This window comes from Melanerpes formicivorus, unplaced genomic scaffold (assembly GCF_026170545.1).
Source record: "Melanerpes formicivorus ecotype bairdi unplaced genomic scaffold, bMelFor1.0.p_v2 SCAF_23, whole genome shotgun sequence".
Taxonomy (NCBI): Eukaryota; Metazoa; Chordata; class Aves; order Piciformes; family Picidae; genus Melanerpes; species Melanerpes formicivorus.
In genome coordinates, this window is record NW_027142375.1 from 4,634,385 (window position 1) to 4,654,608 (window position 20,224).

Below are 20,224 nucleotides of genomic sequence, written 5' to 3' on the forward strand. Positions count from 1 at the left end.
TGGGATAAACTAGGACATCATTTTTGTCAGTGCTGCTCCTTTTTTGAAAGGCCTGAGATGAACACCAAAAAACTCTTTCTCCTAATGAGTAGAACTATTCTGATGGTGACCCAGATCAGCATCCTCAAGAAGCATCAAGTAAACTGAATTTTCAAAGCTAAGACACATTCCTTTCTTGTCTTGTTACAACCTCTTATTCTCTCTGTATCTATCCTGATAACCATCAAACTGCAATTTGACAGCATTAGGTAGGGTAGCTGGCAGGCACACTCTGAAACCAGCCCTAGCCTCTTGGCAAAGCGTTTTAGTGCAAGCTGCCTGGAAGGTCTGTTTCCCAAGCTGAGTCACTTCCCCTGTGCTGTCAGGCACGGCACTTGGGTTAAAAACCCCCCGAAGAATCTGATTTGGGATGTAAAAGACAGCAAAGCAATGACCCATCTGAACATCCCTGTGTGCCAGCTCAGATCCTATAGCTCAGTGGGACTCAGAGAGCATTTCTTTAGCATATGGTGGTGGAACAAAAGCTGGGACACAATACCACCGCTGTGCTCTGCTTTATTGTTAGGGAGCATCCAAGCTCCTCAAATCCTGGAAACAGCAGCAGTCCAAAACGCTTGCTGGTAAAATGCTACTGGAATTCTGATAGTAGATACATTTTGAAAAGGAGCCTTTTTCTCCTTTAAAAATGGGTACACTTTAAGACAAAGAGAATCAACATGAAGTACTCAGTTTCTGAACAAAACAAACAAATAGAAACCCAACAAACTGAATCTCAGCAAAAAAAAGAGCTAAAATGTCAGTCAAGCAGTGTAGTGAGTAGCAAAACTGTGGTTTGGATTGAGAAAAATGCTATTTTCAACACTTTTCTTGGAGCTAATATAGATGAGGGCATGAAAACCCCCTCACGGCAAAAAACAACCAACCAAGAGAATGTGAGGCACCCAACCAGAACTTTTTAGCTGAAAACAATAGGAAATGGTGCTTACCTTAAAATTGTGTGCTTTTTCATAGTTGAAGTGGTTGTCATTTTGAGTTAAGGCTGCTCTTCTGACCAAGGAGGTAATCTGTGAATAGGCAAAGAGTTTCAGAGGTTGCCACAGAAGCGCCCCTTTGACTCCCACCTTCACCCCGAGAGCCACGGCCAGGAGCTCTTGGCGCTTCCTTCCCCGCTTCGCCTTGTGAACAACGGCACAGTTTTTCTCATTTTCCAGCCACAGATCCTCCGAAAACATCGCGCTGGGGTCCCAGATCTTTTCCCTGTCTTCCTCGGCGCCCGGGAGCCTGACCGGAGTCAGCACCGTGCAGTTTGTCCAACTGCTTCTGATGTTAGACAGCAGATTTGAAGCAGCTGCAGCCCATTCTGCTGAGACCTCTAGCATGTGACTTGAATGGGCCGTCTTGTGGGACGGAAGGAGCTTCTGCATCTGAATAAGTAACGGCCTGTGCCCTGCGATTTCTTAAGGCAGATGTGTGCCTCAAACAATAGCCCGAATTTATACCACTCAACAACCTTCTCCCCCACCCCTCCCCAAGTGGTGGTCTGCAGCCAGGTGCTGCCAGAACACCGACTGCAGACACACACGCACACAGCGTTACAGCTTCGCACTTAAAGGCTTTTCCAGGGACAGATCCCTTCAGCTCGGCAGTGTGTTAAAAAAGAACAAACAAAAAGCCCCAGGGAAGCCCACACAACTGAATCCAGTGCTGCATCCAATTACACTCAGATTCGGAGACTTATCAGCCAGCAGTCTGCATGCCAGCAGATTAAGCCCTTAAAACCACAACGATTAATCTTTCAGAGCAAAAACTCTTTCTGGTTTTTTTTCAGGTTTTTTTTCCCCCCCTTTCCCCCCTCATGTTCTGTACAAAGGGAAAAAAATACAGCAGCACTCCAAGCACTAATAGCACTTTGCTGCTGTGCTGCTAACCAGAGCACTTTGTCAGCGTGCATTTAGTAGCACAGAACTAGCTCACTGTCAGGGAAAGCTGGAAGCCCAGCCGGGACGATCCAGATAGGAAGCTGGCAAGCCCTGTGCAGCACATGAGGAAAGGCAGCAGGGAGCTTCACATGGATGTTGGAAACCCATGCACACAGCTCTGTTTGCAATGCAAAGTCTACAAGGTAGCAAGAGCAGTCGTCCTTTGCTCTGGTTACATGTGTCTATCGATTTGGGGATTAAGAACTGATTTCTAGTTAAAGCCCAAGGACAGCAGCAATCTGGACCCTGACCAGGGCACCTGATTCACTTCTTTAGGGGCAGGTCCTATCCTAGGACATGAAATGTGTGTGACATTGGAAACCCTTTTAGTGTTCCCTCCCCACTGATTTCCCTCCCTCCAGCTCCTATCTCCTGCTCCCTTAGTGAGCATGTCCATTCTCCCCCCACAAGAGGAGGACAGGAGCTACCAGCTTGGCAGGGGACTATGAGATTTAATTCTCTAAGGTGTGTCTAATGCTTGAGACGCCGTTGCAGAACAAACTGGGGGTTACCAGCACTGCTGGGAAAACTGCCTCTTTGAACTAGGGACACTAAAGACTGCATCAGCCTTTTACATGCTGTACCCACTTGGACTTACCCAGAAAACAGATTCAAGTATTTAATTCACTTCTTGTGACTTGGGAAATTGATCTTCCTTCTATTTTTTTTTCAGTCTGCTTTCACCTCAGGCTGAGAAGTCAGAATGTTCATCTAATTTATTTAATAAAACCTCCACCATAGACTGTCTGATCTTAGTAAAAGCAATGCTCTCCTGATTTGAAAGCCCATGGGGACAGATGGTCAGCCGTCAGTAACATCAGGCCAGGCCATTTCAGATAGTGCCCTACTTATGGTTTTCAAGAAGTTGTGCAACCTGCAAAATCAGCTTCTCAGTTTCAAAGTGCTGCATTTGTATGCATGGCATACTGGGATACTTTCTTTTCCAGGTAACTCTTTTGTTGTGCTCCCATAGTCCAAAGTTTCTGCTCCCTGGTAGGAAGGATTTCCACACAACCTCATGGCTCCCCAAACAGTTACTGCCCTCCCTCCCTGGTAGGAAGGATTTCCACACAACCTCATGGCTCCCCAAGCAGTTCCTGCCCTCCCAGCCTTTCCCTAGGGCTCAGCACTGTTACCTGGCCACCTGGTGACAACTGTCTGTGACGCATGTATGAACACTGATCTGCCTGCAGAAAATCCCTGCTGCTCTTCCATATGTTCTCCCACTAGTGAGCCCTGATTTCTGCCAGCTCAGGAGCTTTATCTGCTTTCCAGTAGATGAAGACAGACTATAGTTCCCTAGCTCTCTCTCAAAGAATTTCAAGATGAGAAACACTGACTTTAGGGACATCTCTGACACCATCAGTGACAATAGCTTCTCTGTGGGCCACCTCAAAGGAAACTTGGATGGCTTGAAGTTCTTACCAGGCCCCAGTTCCTTTCCTCAGCACCATTTGAAATGTACTTACATTTAACAGGAACAAAATACCCAAACTAGGTCAGAGTTGTTAAGACACTTCTGAAGCTTCAGCATCCAAAACTCCACATAAACATAAGCTGCTGTCTCCCTGACTTCCACATAACAGATTCAAAGTCAGAGCGAGGTCAGCTTCCTAATAATGCTCTAATATTTGCATTTATGTCACTAGACTGATAAAAATCTCATTATATAACCAATGGTTTTTTTACATAACATGGCAGATTGATACTCAAGCTACAGGCTTATGATGATACATCTTGAAATGGCTATTCATGAACCTGGCTTTTTGGAAGATCAGAGTGTCACCCGGGGATCAGACCTACAGTACTGTATTTAATGGAAACTCTGAGTGTTCACACAGAAGCACTAACAGACTCGGAGGAGGACAACTCAGTCAAGCCAGTTTACATGACTAAGGCAGATCAGTATTTACTGTTTACCATATATAAAATGTTATTTATCCCTTAGGTTGCTTTTTCTGCCTTGCTGGAGCCCTGCTTAGACAGTTGTTTAACAGGATCCCTTGCAAACACGGGATGTGTACAGAAGGCCAACAGTGACGGCGGCCTCTTAAGAAGCTTAATCATACAAAGCCCTACCAGGTTTGGTGTCTAAAACAGTGCTGTGAATCTGAGATGAGCTCAACCACACACATAACCTCTTCTCTCTCTAAACACAACACAAGCAGAAGCAGTTACAAATTCTCAGCAGCAGCCAGTTCCAATGCACTGATACCACTGGCAAATCCCTATTGGCCTTTATCTTTTATCCATTTCCCCCACCCCCAACATAAAAATTTACTGCACATGGTATCAATTCATTTATAAAGCATCTCTTGATCAAGTTAGCAACTCAGACTGCAGCTAAGGGGGAGAATGCCAGCAGCTAAAAATATTATTGCTGCTTGTCACCAAACATCTCAGCTAGTGAAGGCTGAAAGGCAAATATGCATTGCCTGTGTTTTCAGACCAAAGCATTTCTGCCTAACACATGATTTTAGTTTACTAGTCTCTGTAGAACACATGTACTGTGTAGCAAACTGGGCATTTCCAGCAAGATAAATGTCACTGATCCAGAAGCATAAAGTTGAAGGGGGGAGGGGAAAGAGGACGACTCAGCTGTTGTGCCATTTCCAGCACGCCTTTGCAGATGGAGTTGAACTACACCATTGTCTCTCCCCTCCAACACTGCCTTCTTGTTTGCTAACAAAGGCCTCAGGGGCAGGAAAGAACAAACTGTGGCATGAAAAGCTTTTGGTTTTGCACATGTGGCACGATTTCTGTCGTAGCCATGTGGGCAGCGCTGAGAACTTGCTGGAAGCAAGTGGCAGAGGAACTTTGCAGGTTGCCTGGCTCCTGTGTCAGCTCCAGCCTGGTGGGAAGAGATGCTGTGTGAGCACTGGCTCCTCTCCCTGAGTCACCACTGTGACTGCCTGTGGCTGGCAGGGAGGGGGTATTGAGTGGCAGGTCCTTGGCTTGCTGCTCTACCTGCCACAGGGCACAACTATGGCAGGCAGAGGAATGGCACGGGCACATCTCCTTGGCCGACACAAGCGAAAGGGAGATTGCTCCATGCTGAGGAACTGTGACAAATTCATGACTGATTTCTAACTAAATACACTTCACACCACACACAGGCACAGTCATAGGTCAAAGAGGCCTGCTTCCTCGCAGGCACAGCACTGTCAGTAATCTGCCAGACAGATTATGTTTGCTCAATTGCAAGCACGTCACGGAGATGACACACGGGGCAGGAATCTTGCAGCTATTGGGTTTTTTCCTGGTTTTCTCCCACGGACCAATTCCCACAATGTGCTCAGGAGACAAGGCCAGAGAAGTGAGCAAGGTATGCAGTGGTCTAAGTGCACTCTTAGCCAAACATCACACAGATGAGAAATGATGGTGAAGGGTAGTCAGCCAAAGGCCTTTCCCATACCACAATGCCACCAGCCTGTGCCTCCCATTATCATGGCACCCGGAGCTGCCGTTAAAAGGCTTCTGTAATGCTGAAAGAGTGGGAGGAAACAAGCTCCAAGCACAAAGTGTAACAAAAACATGAGGTAGGGCATGATGCCTGGAAAGTGGTGCTCACCAACCTGATCTTGAAAACCTAAGAATCCCTCCCTCTGGCAGGAAGGCTCTTGGTGTCAGTTAGGTGATAAGAGACTGCACAGGTAAGCAGGGCCAGGAAGCTCCACAACACTAAGTTTGGGGTTAGGAAAGGAATCAGGCAGTGGGGCAACACAATATAATTGCTCTCAGGGAATCAAAACCAGACAAAAATAATTAACATTAATTGGCTGCCACCCTCCTCTGCTCAACAGAGCTGAGCTGCAGTTGCTGAGAGCTGCCTCTGAACCCATCTGGACTCCTCAAGGGTGCCATCTTGCCCACTGACAACCCAACAGTCTTACTCATTTCCAGGGACTCAATGATCTCCTGAGGTCCCTTCCAACCCCTGACATCCTGTGATCTATGCAGCTTCATGAGATACCTATACATAACACACTAAACTTAGGTGGAAAATATGTTACTCTGCAAGGGCCAACGGGTGGAAGCTGAAGCATAGGAAGCAACACGAGGAAAAGGTTTTTCACTGTGAGGGTGACAGAACACTGCAACAGGCTGCCCAGGGCAGTTGTGGGTTCTTCTCCTCTGGGGATACTCATAACCTGCCTGGATGTGTTCCAGCGTGACCTGGTCTTGCTGATCCTGCTCTGGCAGGGGGAGTGGACTGGGTGAACTTTTGAGGTCCCTTCCAGCCCCTAACATTCTGTGATTCTGTAATGTGCTAGAAGCACTTATGACACAGATTATCTACACTGGATCCCTACCCTGGAGAACCAGAGTACTTTTCCCATCACCACTAAAGCCACCTACCTTTCCAGGATGTGACACACTTCAGAGCAAAAGGTACTGCTTATTTAGGAGGACTCCTGCAGTGAATGCTCTTAAGTTAACATGATTAAAATGGTAGTGATAGGACTAGGGGGAATGGAATGAAGCTGGAGGTGGGGAGATTCAGGCTGGATGTAAGGAGGAAGTTCTTCCCCATGAGAGTGGTGAAGCCCTGGAATGGGTTGTCCAGGGAGGTAAGGTCTCCCCTGAGCCTCCTCAATTACCTGAAGGGAGGTTGTGGACAGGCAGAGGTTGGTCTCCTCTCCCAGGCAACCAGCACCAGAACAAGAGGACACAGTCTCAAGCTGCACCAGGGGAGGTTTGGAGGAAATTCTACACAGAGAGAGTGATTGCCCATTGGAATGGGCTGCAGTCACCATCATTGGAGGTGTTCAGGAGGAGACTTGATAGGGTGCTTGGTGCCATGGGTTAGTTGATTGGGTAGGTTGAATAATAGATTGGACATGGTGATCTTGAAGGTCTCTTCTAACCTGGTTTATTCTATTCTATTGTCTCATTCCAACCTGGTTCATTCTATTCTATTTCAGGGCTTCTCTCAGCCCACTTTGCACCCAGCCTGGATTTGTGCCACTACCCTTCACCTACCCCAAGCAGCTCCTGCTCCTCCCTCACCATCCTCCCCCTTGCCTAAACAGCTTCTGCTCCACCACCACCATTTTTGCACCCATCCCAGAGCCTGGGGCAAGACCCTTAACCATCCAAGACAGCACACAAAGGAGCTCAGCCCGAGCAAGGAGACCCAGCCAGCACCTGTGGATGATATTGGAGTAGTCATCAATCACTGCCCTGCCTGACCGGGGGGCCACCAGGCCCCCCGGCCTTGTTTTGGTCACCACCACCAACACCCAGTGTGCACCATGGGCACTCACCAGTGATGAGAGGAGGATCCCTCAGCCCAGATGGGCTCAGCTTGGGGCCTCTGCCTTTCCTGAGCAGTATTTAAAAGGGGAGTGGGTGGAGGGCCAAGTGGCCACAGCTGGGGTGGGAGGAGACTCCAACAGAGCTCAGGTGCTCTGGGGTTTGGAGACTGGGTGCTAGGAAAAAAGACTTCACAGAATGTGCTGCCCAGGGAGGTGGTTGAGTCACCCACCCTGGATGTGTTTAAGGGTTGTTTAGACCTAGTGCTTGGGGATATGGTTTAGGGGTGAACCTTGTAGAGTAGGATTATCAGTTGGACTTGGTGATCCTGAGGGTCTTTTCCAACCTGAATGTTCCTATGAACTTCCCTAACACTTCTGCAGTTCAGGATCTTGCTGATCTCTCAGTTTTCTATCATGATGTGTATTTAAAGGTTGCCTTGGGCTTTGCTCCCCCTTTCTCCCAAATTGCTAGTGAAAAACAGACAGTATTTTTGTCAGTTTCTTAGAAGAAAAAAGGTGGTGGGGGAAGTAACTAAACCTGTACATTTGGAGATTGCCTTCTCCACAACTGAAAACTCAACTAATTTGGGGGGTTCCATGTGTATGGAAACCTCCATCCCTAGAGGTTTTTAAGGCCAGGCTGGATGTGGCTGTGAGCAACCTGCTGTAGTGTGGGGTGTCCCTGCCCATGGCAGGGGGTTGGAACTAGATGATCCTTGAGGTCCCTCCCAACCCTGACAATTCTATGATTCTGTGATTCTGTGGTCGAGGCCCCGTCCCTGGAGGTGTTTAAGACCAGGCCGGATGAGGCTGCTGGAAGGTGTCCAGAGAAGGGCCACAAGGATGAGCAGAGGGCTGGAGCACCTCTGCTGTGAGGACAGACTGAAGGAGTTGGGGCTGTTCAGTCTGGAGAAGAGAAGGCTCCCAGGGGACCTAATTGTGGCCTTCCAGTATCTGAAGGGGGCCTACAGGAAGGCTGGGGAGGGACTGCTCAGGTAGTGATAGGACTAGGGGGAATGGAATGAAGCTGGAGGTGGGGAGATTCAGGCTGGAGGTGAGGAGGAAGTTCTTCCCCATGAGAGTGGTGAAGCCCTGGAAAGGGTTGTGCAGGGAGGTGGTTGGGGCGCCATCCCTGGAGGTGTTTAAGACCAGGCTGGATGAGGCTCTGGGCAGCCTGATCTAGCGTGGGGTGTCCCTGCCCATGGCAGGGGGGTTGGAACTAGATGATCCTTGTGGTCCCTTCCAACCCTGACTGATACTACGTTAACCTTTACACCTCTCCTAAGCTAAGGTGACAGAGTGTTTATCAGCGCCGCAGTGACCAGTTGTCATTTACATGCACTTCTTTCTGCCAGGATCCTCTCCCCTACAGATCAAAGATACAATTTACCTGCAGCAGATGGAAATATAATCACCCTTAAACTTCAGATTCTCTTTCTAAACCCTTCTCAAAAGAGATTTCTCTGTACACACCATGATTATTTGTCTCCCAACGACGTGGTGAACCAAGCAGTGGCGAAATGATGTGGGCTCTGGAAGGCACTAGCAAGAGCATTATTAAAATAATAGTTGCTGTAAGCCTCTTACAGAGTATTAATATAATAAACTACTGTCTATTTTGGAACAAAAACTGGAGGCTACATCAAGTGGTGTGCAATTACACTGCCATCTCCAGTTTAAAAGCAAATGGGTGGACTAAAACCCTTTCTGCTGTCGAGCGATTGTATTGCGTTAAATGGCTTAAGCTGTGTGTTTTGTGTCTGCTGTTGTATTGAATAGGTTTGAAATAGCATTTGGAGTTCTCATTTGTGGTAGATTGTAGTAAATATGCATTGTATTCCAAACAGTTTGCTGGTGTCAGGGAAGAGATAGTCCAGAAATAAGGGAAGAACTTAGGTACAGGATGAACTAATTCAGCAATTCCCCCTGAATAACCCTGCAGAGATTATCATGGTAGCAGCATGTCCAGCCTCTTTATTGCCTCCACTTCCTTTCCTCCCACTCTCTCCTTTATCCTTCCCAATCTATCTCCATACTTCTCAAGGTTATTAATGACATTTTCCTGGCCAAGGTCAGGGGCCTCTCCTCTGTGCTTAATATTCATGATCCAGAATTGCAGAGGCATGGGAGAGCAGAGCAGTGAGGGCTGAGCAGGGCCGATGAGAGCAGAACTGGACATCTCTGCCACTGATACTGCCATGGAAGAAGAGGAGAGCCAGCTGCCCCCGTGGTGAGGCTGGCAGGAGCCACTTCATCTGCAGTTACAGCTTTCTCAGGGAACCTGCATTGAACTTCATTCTAAATTGCTTCTCATTCTCTGTATGCATATACCCTATCTGACCACATTGGACTGACTGCAGGGTATGTGAATGAGCTCTGCCCTGTACTCAGATCTGCTATCACATCTATACCATCTGGCCTGTAGTCAGATCAAAATGCAAAGACAGTCCTTAGCCTGCTACCTGTCAGAGATCTGAAGTGATTCTGTGATTCTGTCATTGATGTTGATTTTGTTGACAGTGAATAATAATGAGTATCTTTTTAACAGACATTTAAGGATAGGATGGATGGACGGATGGATGGATGGATGGATGGATGGGTGGGTGGGTGGGGGGATGGACAGATGGGTGGGGGGATGGATGAGGGGATGGATGGGTGGGGAATAGATGGGGGGATAGATGGATGGGGGATGGATGGGTGGGGAATAGATGGGGGGTAGATGGATGGGGGATGGATGGGGGAATGGATGGGGGGATGGATGGATGGATGGGGGGATGGATGGATGGGTGGATGGATGGATGGGTGGATGGATGGGAGGATAGATGGGGGGATGGATGGATGGATGGATGGATGGATGGATGGATGGATGGATGAATGGATGGGGGAAGGATGGATGGGTGGATGGATGGATGGATGGATGGATGAATGGATGGATGGATGGATGGATGAATGGATGGGGGAAGGATGGATGGGTGGATGGATGGATGGATGGATGGGCAGATGGATGTGTGGGGGGATGGATGGATGGATGGATGGATGGATGGATGGATGGGGGATGGATAGGGGGATGGATGGGAGGATAGATGGGGGGATGGGGGATGGATAGGGGGATGGATGGATGGATGGGGGATGGATGGGGGATGGATGGATGGATGGGTGGATGGATGGATGGATGGATGGATGGATGGGGGGATGGACGGATGGATGGACGGATGGATGTGTGGGGGGATGGATGGATGGATGGATGGATGGATGGATGGATGGGTGGATGAATGGATGGGGGATGGATGGGTGGGTGGATGGATGGATGGATGGATGGGGGGATGGATGGATAGATGGGCTGATGGATGGATGGATGGATGGATGGGTGGATGGATGTGTGTCAGGTTTCTAATCTACAACAGTAATCTCTTTCCTCTTTATAACCAAAGGAGAAAAATCTGACACCTCCAAACAGTGATTCATCCTCTTCTATGACAAACCAAGTTTAAAATGGGCCTTTGCAGCTCATCTGTGGATCTGATAAGGAAATTAGGTGATTCAGGTACAAACAGCTTGCTTCATTAAACACTAGTTAAGATTACTCTCTCTCTGAACTCTTGTCTATTTCTATTTTTCTATTACCTATTCAAGTTTAGGATAAATTAAATAAGGAATCATTAATCTTATCAGACTCAACCATCTCTATAAGCAATGATAGGATAATAACTCTTCTTCAGTGTAGGTATCAATACTTCAGACCTTGTCTAAGACTTATGTTCTGAAACACTCAGTTTACTGTGTGTGTTGCACAGCTGCTTGTCCTTTTCTTGGCTTGATGAACTTTGTCACAAAGTGTAACTGTAGAGGAATCAGCCTGTGCTCAGTACAGATTTCTGAGGCTGATTATATAGGTAGGCAGTATTTTGACATTTCACCCACAGAGGAAATAGCCTAGCAACATAATGAACTTAATATGACATCCAATGGCCTCTCTGAATTAAGAGGGAAATGACTCATGCTCTCTGCAAGATATGAGGCTATAACTCAGGAGACAGAGATTAAAAAAGTATCCTAAACATTAGAGTTTTTATCTAGACCCTCAGTGGACACTGGCCCAGCACCATGGAAACTCTCTCTGAGTATGATCTGTTCAACTTTTTACCTTCTCACTATGAAGCTCTTGCTTTCAGAAGGGAGAACGCTGTTTGGGAAAGCCAGCCCTGCCAGTGAGTAAACCTGTCCTGATTGAACCTGCCCTTGCCATGCAAGGAGACTGCAGAGCTTCAACTAGAGCCACACCTGAGGAGCCACCACGATGAAGTGGAGAGGTGAACACTTCTCAGTCTGGAGAGAGAAAGGAAGGCAGGAACAGCCTGCTCTGAAAAAGGTGACAGCTGTGAGTGTGGTGCAGTGCCCTTGAAGGGATGGGTAAGGACTCTGGGACAGTTTAGGCTGGGTGCTTCCTAAACTGAGGCCACAGAGTTCCACCTCCAGTGTCCAGCCTATGGGTATTGCTACCCATAAATCCTGCACCTTCATAAATCTGGCTGCAGAGTCATTCTCTTCCTCTTTCTTCCCTCTCTCTTCCTGTGGGAGATGCTTCCCCATATGGTAACTGTGGGGGAGTATCTCTTTGGCCTGTTTAGGCCTAATGCCAGGATAAGAAGGGATGGGGAGGTGGGGGGGGTGCTCAGGCCTGGCCAGCCTGAGACCAGCCTAGCAGTGGTGGGGGGCAGAAAGAGCCCTGGAGGTTTTGGGTGCACCCTCAGGTGGGGAGAAGGGAAACACTGGGCTTTTGGGTGTGGTGTAAGGGAACTCTGTGTGCTTTGGGATATGCTCACCACTATGCTTTGTCATTTCTTGTAGACTATTAATTGCTTTCCCATTTAAACTTTCCATCACTATCCAATCCATTTGTGTGAGTGTCATTCTTTTGCTCCTTTTGGGGCACACAGCATCTGTCCTGCTCTACACTAGGACAGACTTAAAGGCATCACAGCACCCCCAGTCCTACCCCTGGGGCCCTTTCAGCTTGCCCATGTAGTGTTGTCATTAAACACACCTGCTTGTGCACTGAAGGAGCTGGTTGGGTGCCACACTCAGTCACAGGGTTAAATGGTGAGCCATGTTTTGTGGGACTGCATAAAGCCTCTTTAATGTCAGGACATGAAATGAGTGAGCTTGATAATAACTCCCAGTGAAATGTAACACAGCAAACAACAAAACAACAACAAAACCCAAACTTCCCCCCCAAACACAAACAAACAAAACCCCCACCAAACCCAGACAGTCCTTCTGGTCTTCCCTTTGAGTTCTGCAACTTCTCTCTGAGTGAGACCAACTCAGCCTTGCAGCATGTGGTCTAGGCTGAATCTTACAGGCCACAACTAGAGCTTCTGGTCATAGAGTGAAGCAAAAACCCACCCCTCTTGGGACTGGGACAAGATGAGGAGGAAAACAGGCTTCTGAAGAGGTCCCTACAAACCTCAGAGTCACATATCAACCCCATTTATGTTTGGAGCCACTAACTGTTCAGCCGAGCCAGCTGATCTCTGGAGAGGCTGTAAAGTGACACCCAGAGAGCTGCCAGAATGTGAAGTATGCTGTGGCAGTCTTGAGAACCAAGCAGCATCCTAAGTTTTGCCCCAGCTAAAGAGAAACTAAATCAGGAGTTCAGTGTGGGTTAAAGAAGAAGTTTGTCTAAGTGAAAAAGAAGAAATAATCTGTGAACCATTGATTCATGAAGCAGTGATCATCTTGTCTAAAAACCTGGCAATTGATGAAGTTGCTCCTGGGCAGCAACAGCTCAGGAGTGGCTTCTCAGTGGTGTGATGCTCTGTGTGTTCAGTGCTCACAGGGAGACTGGGATGATAAGCAATTTGCAGAGGACAGTGCCAATATCAGCATCAAGCAGCAAATGAGACTCTTCTCTTAGCAGCTTCTGGATGGTGTGAAAATCGTCAGCCTCAGACTGAAGAGCAAGACTGAGTTACACTGCTCCTCAGCACTCATGACAGCTTCAGGTAACCTACAAAATACAAGGACTTAGAAACACAGTAATGTGGTTTCCATGATCAGTAACACTTCTATCCCCTTTTACTCCAGTATCTTGTGGCTGCTGCCTGCAAAAAGCCATAAACCGAGCAGCCAGTGTAAGGTAAAAGGAATTCTTCACACCATCTGGGGCACAAAGGAATCAAAATGAGACAAGAAGAACACAACAGGTTTGCAGGTTGAAAGGACACTTTATAAGAAGCCTGAGCCACTGCACTTTATTAAAAAAAAAAGGGGTGGGGGAAGGAAAAAAAGGGGAAAAAGGGGGGAAAAGGGGGGAAAAGGGAAAAAGGGGGAAAAAGAGGGAAAAGAGGGGGGAAAAGGGAAAAAAGTGGAAAAGGGAAAAAAGGGGAAAAAGGGGGGAAAAAGGGATAAGAAAGGGGAAAAGCCCCAAATGGTAGTTTTATTCAAATGCTGTGCTTTATGGCTGGGGACTTGGATTGCAGTATTCATTACTCTCATCTCACAGAAACAGAAATAAATAATGAGGGAAATATTTCCCATGTGCATAAGGAGAACTGTGGCATGGAGAGGATCACTGGTGGTGGTGCTAGGCCAGCCATGCCTGTCTTCTCATTCATCTGAGCTAAGCTGTATATCCATGAATGCCTCCATGTCCCAAGTTGTCTCCCCGAGGTGGGAGCACACAGTGTGCACAGATTCCCTGTTTGTGAAATCTGTGCTTCTGTCTCATCCAGCTTCAAGGAATGTCATACATAGAATACATAGAATAAACCAGGTTGGAAGAGACCTTCAAGATCATCGTGCCCAACCCATCAACCAATCCAACCCACCCAAACAGCTAACCCATGGCACCAAGCACCCCATCAAGTCTCCTCCTGAACACCTCCAGTGATGGTGACTCCACCACCTCCCCAGGCAGCCCATTCCAATGGGCAATCACTCTCTCTGTATAGAACTTCTTCCTAACATCCAGCCTAAACCTCCCCTGGTGCAGCCTGAGACTGTGTCCTCTTGTTCTGGTACTGGCTGCCTGGGAGAAGAGACCAACCTCTGCCTGTCTACAACCTCCCTTCAGGTAGTTGTAGAGAGCAATAAGGTCTCCCCTGAGTCTCCTCTTCTCCAGGCTAAGCAACCCCAGCTCCCTCAGCCTCTCCTCACAGGGCTTGTGTTCCAAGCCCCTCACCAACTTCGTTGCCCTTCTCTGGACTTGGACTCTGGACTGTCATCTTGCTCTTGAGAGACAGGGTCAAACCCTGGACTGTCATCCCAAAAGAAAAGGTAAGGCTGTATGACCCCTGGTGTATCTCTGACTAATGGCTCCAAAAATGTATGTTTGCTTTGAAACAGCACAGGGGGCCATGCAGTCAGAAATGATGTGAGATAAGGAAAAGCTACACTCATCTGCAATCACTTATTTCATTATATGCATGAACTTTATCCCATATTTACATTCTCCCTTGGTATATAAGAAAGGTTCCTATAGCTTAAACCTGCACCAGCTCCCTGTGAACCTGGAGAGAGAGGGAATAGCTGGGACATGGCCAGCTCCGCTTGGTGAAGAACTAGAAAGCCACCTGTGGGAAGGAGGAATTTCGTTGTATGGGGTATGGAAATCATAGAATCATAGACTTGTTAGGGCTGGAAGGGGACCTCAAGGAGCATCTAGTTCCACCCCCCCTGCCGTGGGCAGGGACACCTCACACTGCATCAGGTTGCTCAGAGCCACATCCAGACTGGCCTTAAAAACCCCCAGGGATGAAGCTTCAACCACCTCCCTGGGCAACCTGTGCCAGTGTCTCACCACCCTCATGGGGAAGAATTTCTTCCTAACATCCAATCTCAATCTACCCATTTCTAGTTGTGCTCCATTCCCCTTAGTCCTATCACTCCCTGACACCCTAAAAAGTCCCTCCCCAGCCTTCCTGTAGGCCCCCTTCAGATACTGGAAGGCCACAATTAGGTCTCCTCAGAGCCTTCTCTTCTGCAGACTGAACAGCCCCAACTTCCTCAGTCTGTCCTCACAGGAGAGGAGCTCCAGCCCTCTGAGCATCCTCGTGGCCCTTCTCTGGACACATTCCAAATAGTTTACCTCCTTCAGCTCCTTCCAGCTCACCCTGCAGAAAAAGCAGCTCAGTACATTAACCACCTTCTTCTGAGCAGCTTTCAGCCCTTGCTCAGCTTCCTTTTTCCCACCACGCAGCAAGGGAATTCGTCTGCTGCAGACTGCACATGAGAAGCATGGTTCACTGCCCCTTCACAAGGGCGTGTTACAGGATACCAAAACCACTTCAGATCACACACTTTGAACTTGTATAAAGTACCAGAATGTATCCAAGCTGGTTTATTTCCCCTTCAAAGGGATGGAACTGCCTGGTGTTTGCTTTGCCTGCTCACTGCTTGAAGCTGGTTTTGTTACTGCTTTGCTCCACGGGTAAGCAACAGCGAGGCCATCCTTGAAAACACAGATGCATTCCCATGGCCATTAGACAAAGACTGGCCCCACTTCTCTGCTGGCAAAAGCATGCCTAAAGGCAGCATAATCCTGGCTGTATTGTTCCATACAGGTGTCATTTGACCCTGATATCCTTACAACTCCCTGTGACCTGCAGCCTGCTGCCCTCTGGTATGAAGTAGCAGCTTTTGTTCCCGATGGCACACCATGCACAGCTGCTTCCATCATTGTTTGGAGGGGGACAGATGGCTGCTCTTAGCACAAAAAGGAGATTAAAAAAAGAACTAAGGGAACTTACTACCTAGCCTGGGATTTAAGTCATGAGACTGTTGGGGCTACCGCCAGCATGAGCTCAAACTGTGGCTGGCTCTGTTCAGGGAAGGGAAAGGGCTGGTATTTTCTTTTGAAATATGTAGTTGCTATCACCTTAATGTTTATGTTCTCCTACAGCTGTTCAGCTAATCTGAACAGATACTGTCCTAGCAGCAGCAGCACTTTCAAAGTGCTCAAAAAGCAAGATTTACACTACACCCTACCCCAATCCTTGCCCATAATTCAGCTGCAGCAACTTTGCTTACAGCTGATTTATTTTGGTTCACTTGTGCCCAGGAGCTTTCATCAAATGACTGGGGGGAGCATGAAATAGAATACATGAGTTTCACCACTAGGACCATTCCTGCTGAGCCATTTTGGAGACAAAGGATTTCATCTGTATCTCAGAGTCCTACTTCTGTCCACGGAACTAACCAGCACAAAACTTCAGTTCTGGAAGCAGTCAGCAGTCAGCTTTGTAGCCACTTTGAAAAACAAATAACAAACCAACCTTGAATCCAGCTCCATATCTATGAAATCAATTTGATTTCTCCTGTTTCTGATCACTGGATATCAAAAGATGGCAGCCACTCTGGTACTCAAGGACAGACCTGACACCTGACACCCTACAAAGTCCCTCAACAGCTTTCTTGTAGCCCCCCTTCAGATACTGGAAGGCCACAAGAAGGTCTCCTTAGAGCTTTCTCTTCTTCAGACTGAACAGCCCCAACTCCCTCAGTCTGTCTTCATAGCAGAAGAGCTCCAGCCCTCTGATCATCCTCATGGCCCTTCTCTGGACACATTCCAGCATGTCCAGATCCTTCTTGTGACAGGAGCTCCAGAACTGGACACAGTACTCCAGGTAGGGTCTCACCAGAGCTGAGTAGAGGGGGAGAGTCACCTCCCTCACCCTGCTGGCTGTGCTTCTCTGGATGCAGCCCAGGATGTGATTGGCTCTCTGGGCTGCAAGTGCACACTGGAGGCTCATGTTGAGCTTCTCATCCACCAGCACCCCCAAGTCCTTTCCTTCAGGGCTGCTTTCAAGCCAGTCCCTGCCCAGCCTGTATCAGTGCTTGGGATTGCCCCAACCCAGACACAGGATCTTGCACTTGGTCTTGTTGAACCTCCTGAGGTTGTCATGGGCCCACCCAACGATCAGCTGTTGTAACACTGCTGACCACACAGGCTAGGATAAGTAATTGACCCTTCCACTAATCCATGTTTCCAGCTATAAAGCTGGCATGATACAAGCCTGCCTATGATCCTGGGGCTTCTCTAAACAGTACTCATGATCTGTAAGGGTGTAGAGGTAAGAGCAGGGAGGCACTCCATGCAGCTTGAGCTGGAGCTGGGACCCTTCACTCACGAGGGCCCCATCACAGTTCCTGCTCCAGCCCAGAGAATGGTTTCCCTCTTAAAAGCAGATCAGCATCTGTGGGAGACATCAATGTCTGCTTGTGGTTTTGCCTTAAGAACCAAGCTGAGTCTTTTTCTTCCTGCATCTAACCACACTGAGTAAGGTTCCTGTTATCCCCTTGGGCACAGCTGTACAAACCAGCTCTATCTGTGAGATTTCTGGAGCAAACCTGCGGCTTTCATCAGATTTGCACAGCCTTGGCCAGCAGATGAGAGCACAGAAAACCATGCTGATGAGACAAGACACACAGCAGCTCTCATCAAATGCATTCTGAGTTTTACTGTCTCAGAGATGCTGATGGCAGCACCAACATATACTGGAAGGGCTTGAACCTGTCATAGAATCACAGAATTATGCAGGCTGGAAAAGACCTCTGAGATCATCAAGTCCAGCCTATGACCTAACACCACCACATCAGCTAAGCCATGCCACCAAGTGCCACATCCAAGCTTTTCTTACAGACCTCCAGTGATGGTGACTCCACCACCTCCCTGGGCAGTCCATCCCAGTGCCTAATCAGCCTTTCTGTGAGGAAGGGCTTCCTAATATCTAACCTAAACCTCCCCTGGCACAGCTTCAGGCCATGCCCTCTTGTCCTGTCACAAGTTGCCTGGGAGAAGAGCCTGGCCCCTCCTGACTACAACTTCCTTTTAGGCAGTTGTGGAGAGTGATAAGGTCTAAGTCTCCTCTTCCCCAGGCTGAACAACCCCAGCTCCCTCAGCCCTTCCTCATTGGGCTTTCCCTCCAACCCCCCTCACCAGTCTGGCCACTCTTGTCTGGACTCCCCCCAGCACCTCACTATCCTTCCTGAAGTGAGGGGCCCAGAACTGCACACAGCACTCAAGGTGAGGCCTCACCAGTGCTGAGTACAGGGGCAGAATTCCAGCCCTAGACCTGCTGGCCACACTATTCCTGATACAGGCCAGGATGCCACTGGCCTTCCATGCCCTCTGGGCACACTGCTGGCTCATGTTCAACCAGCACTACCAGGTCCCTCTCAGCCAACGCATCTTCCACTGCCACTGGTTCAGACCTGAAGGCATTCAGCACACCATGGAGTCAGGTCAGAGGTTATTACAAAGAGAGAGGAAATGCTCACTTGCCAGGGCACCACCATTTTCCCCTTTGCTAATCTGAAGAGCAGAACAGCACCCTGGTGAGGATGGCTGAACTTGAGGGGGATTTTTCAGAGAAGCACTTTGTGACTCATCAAAGAGGGAACTTCTGCACAGGGAACTTCTGGTGAAGACCCAAATTCTTTTGTTGGTTTTTGTTTTTTTTTGAACTGTGGAAACATTTCAGTGTAAATGTTATTTTTATTTTTAAGTGATTTTCTGTTCCTGGTTTGAAGCACTATTTTTAAAAGAGTTAATAATAATACAGTAAAAATAGCTGGAACTGTTTCAGACAATCCAACTCAAACATTCTCCTGCCTTCTATCCTGCTTCCTCAATGCTCAGTCATGAGAAGCTGAATCTTCAGCTTTTGTCTCAATTCAGAACAAAGTGAAAACAAAAGTGCAGAAATTTCCCACTGCTATTATTGAGAGCAGCCCTGAAGAAAAGGACTTTGGGGTGTTGGTGGATGAGCAGCTCAGCATGAGCCAGCAGTGAGCACTTGCAGCCCAGAAAGCCAACCACATCCTGGGCTGCATCAAGGGAAGCATAGCCAGCAGGGCGAGGGAGGTGATTCTCCCCCTCTGCTCAGCTCTGCTGAGACCCCACCTGGAGTACTGTGTCCAGTTCTGGAGCCTCTGATACAAGAAAGATCTGGAGGTGCTGGAGTGTGTCCAAAGAACAGCCATGAGGATGCTCAGAGGGCTGGAGCACCTCTCCTGTGAGGACAGACTGAGGGAGTTGAGGCTGTTCAGTCTGGAAAAGAGAAGGCTCCAAGGAGAGCTATTTGTGGCCTTCCAGTATCTTAAGAGGGCTACAATAAAGCAGCTGAGGGACTTCTTAGGGTGTCAGGGAGTGATAGGACTAGAGGGGGATGGAACAAAACTAGAAATGGGTAGATTGAGATTGGATGTTAGGAAGAAGTTCTTCCCCACGAGGGTGGAGAGACACTGGAAGAGGTTGCCCAGGGAGGTGGTAGAAGCCTCATCCCTGGAGGTTTTTAAGGCCAGGCTGGATGTGGCTCTGAGCAACCTGATGTAGTGTGAGGTGTCCCTGCCCACAGCAGGGGGGTTGGAACTAGATGCTCCTTGAGGTCCCTTCCAACCCTAACAATTCTATGATTATAACCCTCCACTATGGTGCTTTGATAAAATATTAATCTCAAAGGCAGTCCTCTACCAGTGACTGCCAAGTAATGTTGTATTCTCCTGTAGGAGCTCAATACAGAGGCACAAGGGCTTTGCATTCATTTTCTTTCCCCTAATCAGTTGTTCCCCAGGGCTCTTTTAAGCTGCAGTGACAGCCTCAGTCCTGACCAGAATAGCTTTTCTGCTGCTAAAACAAAAAGCACATCCTTAAATACTTTATAATTCCAAGGAGAAAGGATCTTATTCTTCTGGATGGAGAAAGCAGTAACAAAAGAAGGGCTGATGCCTTAGCAGGCTGATGTGAATCATGGCCACCTTCTGCTTTCATTTCTGCTCTCTCAGGGCTTCAATGGAGAGAGTTAATCTGGCCAGCGTGAGAAGAGGGAGCCTCAGCACAGCCATGCCCTTGCAAAGGCCGATTGCCAAGAAGCACCCCTGAAGGAATGCCATAGAAAGCCTCTCAGCCATTTGTAAAGTATCACAGTTCATCCTGGTGGAGGGGACAGCCATGCTTAATATAGGAGAGCATTAATGAAGGATTTG

At 48.1% G+C, this 20,224-nt stretch overlaps 1 protein-coding gene across 1 annotated transcript in view; it reads right to left on the bottom strand.

Annotated features, from left to right (window-relative positions):
- Nucleotides 1-20,224, bottom strand: part of CHN2 (chimerin 2) — a 216,492-nt gene that overhangs the window by 28,964 nt on the left and 167,304 nt on the right. Inside the window, exon 7 of the mRNA XM_068152369.1 lies at nt 987-1,064. Within this exon, the coding sequence (XP_068008470.1) occupies nt 987-1,064 (78 nt within the window). The remainder of the gene's footprint in view (nt 1-986; nt 1,065-20,224) is intronic.